Here is a 4,282-nt window from a genome sequence, read left to right on the forward strand (position 1 = left end):
CGGCTCTGTCTAGTGAGAAGCCCTCAGCGTTATGGCAGTATTGTATGTTGCTTTTTAATGATTCTTTCCCCTGGAAATGTTCTTGATGTGGTGGTTGTACTTTTAGACCGTTTATTTACTCCTCATTTATTCAGCAAGGACTCAACGCCATGCCCCTCTATACCGTGTGCTACATAAAGACAGGATAAATGTCCCAGGAGTCTACAGCTGAAGCCACGGCACCCCTTGAAAGCAGATGTAAGTTAACCTACAGCAACACAGAACAACAACAAATTGTATCTGAAACACATTGCTAACAGCGAGCGCATACTTTATTTTGGCAAATTTAATATAGAAAAATATCCTAATGCGAATATAGCTGTTGCTCTTTTTGTAACATATTTGGGGTTGCGCAGTGGGCGGGGTCCCTCTTGTGACGGGCGGAGCTGCAGAGAGTAAAGACAGTGCTGTTTGCTTGAGAGAGTATGGGACACAGTAAGAATGGTTTCCTAAAAGCATGGCACTCCATCAGAAAGAGTATAAAGCAATGAACTAAACCAACCTTCAGATATTTTTGGAAGGCCTAAAAGTAAACTTTAAACTTCAGGATAAATGCTAAGAACTCAGAGTTACAAAACAGCTTTCACATTTCCTACGGACACATAATAGAATCATAGAGTATTACTTATTTTTTTTAAAAACAAACCGGAGGGAGAAAAACGAGAGTAAACATGATGTGTCAGCGGACTCTAAACAGTCAACATCGATTTGTTTCAATGGTGTGTGCTTTCCCCAGCTGTCGATCAAAATGCAGTCGACTCTCCTCCAAAACAAGTGGTCTGAGAGCCTGTGCAGCTGTGTCCTCATGTCTACACCCACCATCTTTGGAGGAGTGGCTGGGAGGGGGCGTGGACTTTTGGTACATGCATATATGTGGTTAAGGTAATAAAGACAAAAAAGAGATGAGCCGGGACCGGCATGCTGAAACCACGGGCCCCGATGTTAAGCACTGTCACGGGTAAAGTCACACTGGATAACTCACACAGGGGCTCATTTTGTGACTTGTGATTCAGTTTCTTTCTCTGTATTCCTTCCCCAGGCCTCCAAGAACGTAACTGCAGGGGAAGGGGGTCCCTCCTTGAAATCTATCTTATCTGTACCATAAAATGAATGTCCATACAGATGTACAAACATGCACTTCCTTGTCAAGGGCTGGGCAACTCCTCGCTGTCTATCAAATAATCCTTTTTCATATACTTGGTGCCCCTAACTAATCGCCACACGTCCAGGTAGGCATCTTTCAGCGACCTCTTGCTCATTTCTTCTGGATCCAGTGTGGTCTGCGCGCTCGGGGCCCCCAGCAGAGTTCCTCTGGGGCTGCCTCTCGCCTCTGGCCCACTCTGCTGAGAGGAGCCACCTGCAGCCTCGCCACCTTGTGACCCGCCATGCCCACCCTCCCCAGTCAGCTCCTCCATGACGAAGGGCACCTGGTCTCCGCTTGGCTGCGCCTCCTCCGCGTCCGGCTGCTGCGCCTCCAGGTCCTCATAGTTGCTTTGCTTTCTGGTCTCCATGAACTTGGCCACACAGTAAATGACAGACCCCAAGGTGTTCACCACGACCCCGGCGATAAACAGGGAGGTGGGCTCCACGTCGCTGAAGGCCACCATGCCCACCGTGATGGTGGCGATGCTCTTCACCACGCCCACGAAGCTGGTGGTCACGGCGGAGTTGATGTAGGTGCAGTGCAGCGTGGTGAAGTTCATGGCGCAGCCGATCAGGATGCAGGCCACGAAGATGCAGACCATGGCGGGGTCCTTCCAGCCTGGGAAGGCCCAGGCGTGGATAGCGTCGGTACTCGCGAAGGAGAAGACGACCAGCAGCGGCGTGGCGGAGACGGCGATGACGTACTGCGCCGTGAGCGGCCCGTGCTCCGTGTCCGCGCTCGCCTTCTGGATGAGCACCAGGTAGGCGGCGTGCACCAGCACCGCCAGCACGCCTGTCACGTACCCGATGGGGTCGCCGGTCAGGTCGCCAGCTCCTAGAGCGCGCGGGCGGGGGTGCAAAGGGGTGGGAGAGAGAGAGAGAGAGAGAGAGAGAGAGAGAGAGAGAGAGAGAGAGAGAGAGAGAGAGAGAGAGGGAGGGAGGGAGGGAGGGAGGGAGGGAGGGAGGGAGGGAGGGAGGGAGGGAGGGAGGGAGGGAGGGAGGGAGAGAGAGAGAGAGAGAGAGAGAGAGAGAGAGAGAGAGAGAGAGAGAGAGAGAGACCGAGACCAGGTTGGCATGGGTAGTCTCCCACTGAGGCAGCACATCGGACTGAAAAGTAGACGGGGTTCGCGCCCTGGTGCTACCCCCACATAGCCAGGGCCTAATTAGCCGCGCGATACTTCGGCAACGTGTATAAACTGGGGGAGTCGAGCGTGGTCAGTGCCCAGTGGGAGCCTTCCCTGCCCTCGTCCCCCAGCTGCCCGTCTCCCTCTGCCCACCATCTGGAGAAGGCAGATGCCTTCGGGATCGGGATCGGCGCCGTGGCTTGCTGGAGCCGACGCCGAGCCCCCCAGCCAAGTGCTACCCTCTGGACCCCGTCCTACTGCTGGAGGGAGGCGGCGTTCCAGCAGCCAGGGGCCTCCGCCACCCCCCACCCCCCACCGCGGGCAGAAGTGGGGGCGCAGGACTCCCGCCCCGCCCCGACACACCCAGACAGCTGGCTGCCCAGGGGGTCCCAGCTCGCTCCCGCTGGGGTCTCCTCGCTTCCCCGCCAAGTCCGTGGGGGCCCAGTCGGCCTTCCTCTGCCGGGTGCCCCCCAGCCCCGGGAGACCTCCAGCCATCAGGGCTCCCCGCTTGCTTTCCATCCCCCCTAAGCACCCTACCCTCGGTCGGACTCCCTACTGCACTCCCGCCGGGCGCGACCGCGGCAAGTTCCTGGTCCCCTCCTTCCGGCCGGACCTGGGTGGGAGGACTCCGTCCCCGGAGCCCGCGGCTCCCCACCCCGCCAGCAGGAAGGGGAAGCGGGAGACTAAGTTGCCCCGCCGACCCCGGGGCAGGAGACACTGGGAGCAGCGAGGGGTGGGGCTGGGGTGGGGGTCCGAGGAGGCGCCCGGAGCACAGGGGACGGTGCCACTGGGTCTCCTAAGTGCAGTCAGTGAGCCAAGCGACCCCTTCCCAAGGCTCCCTGCCTCAGTCTCCCCGTCGCGGAGCGAGGGCGGTGCCCGAAAGCCGCCCCGAGGTCTCTGCCCGGTGGGACCCGGTGGGCCGCCGGGGGTCGGCGCGGCTCCCGCTCTCACCTGCCAGAGCGGCGCCGCAGGTGGTGATGAGCACGGCGGCGAGCACCCCGGGCGAGGGCGCGCCGTTCTTGAGCACCAGGACGCCGATGAGCATGGTGACCAGGGGCAGGCAGCGCTTGAAGACCACGTACATGGGCAGACTGAGGCCGCGCAGCGACCAGAGCGTGAGGCTGGACTGCAGCGTGGAGAGCGCCGCGACCCCCGCGAAGGAGCGCGCCAGGCTCAGGCCGAAGGGCGGCACGGCGATGAGCCCGAGGCGCCGCAGCAGCTCCAGGCTGAGCGCGGCCGTGGAGCCGGTCAGGCACTGCACCAGGGTCAGGAAGGAGAACTGGTAGCGGCTGAGCAGGAACTTGAGCAGAATGTTGAGCGAGCCGGAGAAGACCCCGTGCGCGATGGCCACCAAGATGCCCAGCGCGCGGCCCCGGCACAGCCGCCGCATCGCGCCGGCCCCGGCGCCCCCCTCGGGTGGCCGGGCTCCGGGCCGCGCGGACGCGCCGGCGGGAGAGCGCGGGGAGCGCCGGGGCCGGGCGCCTGGGGAGCGCGGCGGGCGCGGGCGGGGGCGGGGGCGCGGGCTCGGCAGCGGGGCGTCCTCGCGGCGCGGCGGCTCCGAGTCCGACTGCCCCGCAGCTCCCGGGAGGGCGGCAGTCGCAGAGGTGCCGGGGGGCGGGGGGGACTCCGAAAAGTGACAGAGGTGGGGGTGGCCTGCGAGGAGTGGCGGGAATCCTAGCGACAGCGATTTGGAAGTAGGTGGGCGGGTGGCGCGGAGCGGGGTCCAGCGCAGTGTCCCGCGCGGGGAAGAGGCTCTGCGGCGGCGGGCAGCCCGGTGGCTGGACGCTCTCGACCGCGGCCGCAGGGCGGCACCGGGTCGGCGGCCCCTCGGATCCCAGCGGTGCCCCTTGGCTCTCCGCGGCTCTGGCTCCCGCTGCGCCCGCAGCCCCTGCCTAGCTGCCCGGAGCCCGGCGGCGCCGTTCGCCGAGCCCCGGGCCCAGCTGCGGACGGGTTGCCAAACCACCGTGCTTCTGGGC

General features: G+C 62.5%; 1 protein-coding gene across 1 annotated transcript; it reads right to left on the minus strand.

Moving 5' to 3' along the window:
• Nucleotides 1-366: 366 nt before the first annotated feature.
• On the minus strand, nt 367-3,696 carry SLC35D3 (solute carrier family 35 member D3). The gene is made up of 2 exons (XM_075553903.1): nt 3,258-3,696; nt 367-2,017 (listed from the first exon to the last, which is right to left on the minus strand). Exons 1-2 carry the CDS (start codon nt 3,694-3,696, stop codon nt 1,185-1,187), a joined length of 1,272 nt encoding a protein of 423 aa, XP_075410018.1. The 3' UTR covers nt 367-1,184.
• Between the last annotated feature and the right edge of the window lie 586 nt (nt 3,697-4,282).

This window comes from Tenrec ecaudatus, chromosome 7 (genome assembly GCF_050624435.1).
Source record: "Tenrec ecaudatus isolate mTenEca1 chromosome 7, mTenEca1.hap1, whole genome shotgun sequence".
NCBI classification, from domain to species: Eukaryota; Metazoa; Chordata; class Mammalia; order Afrosoricida; family Tenrecidae; genus Tenrec; species Tenrec ecaudatus.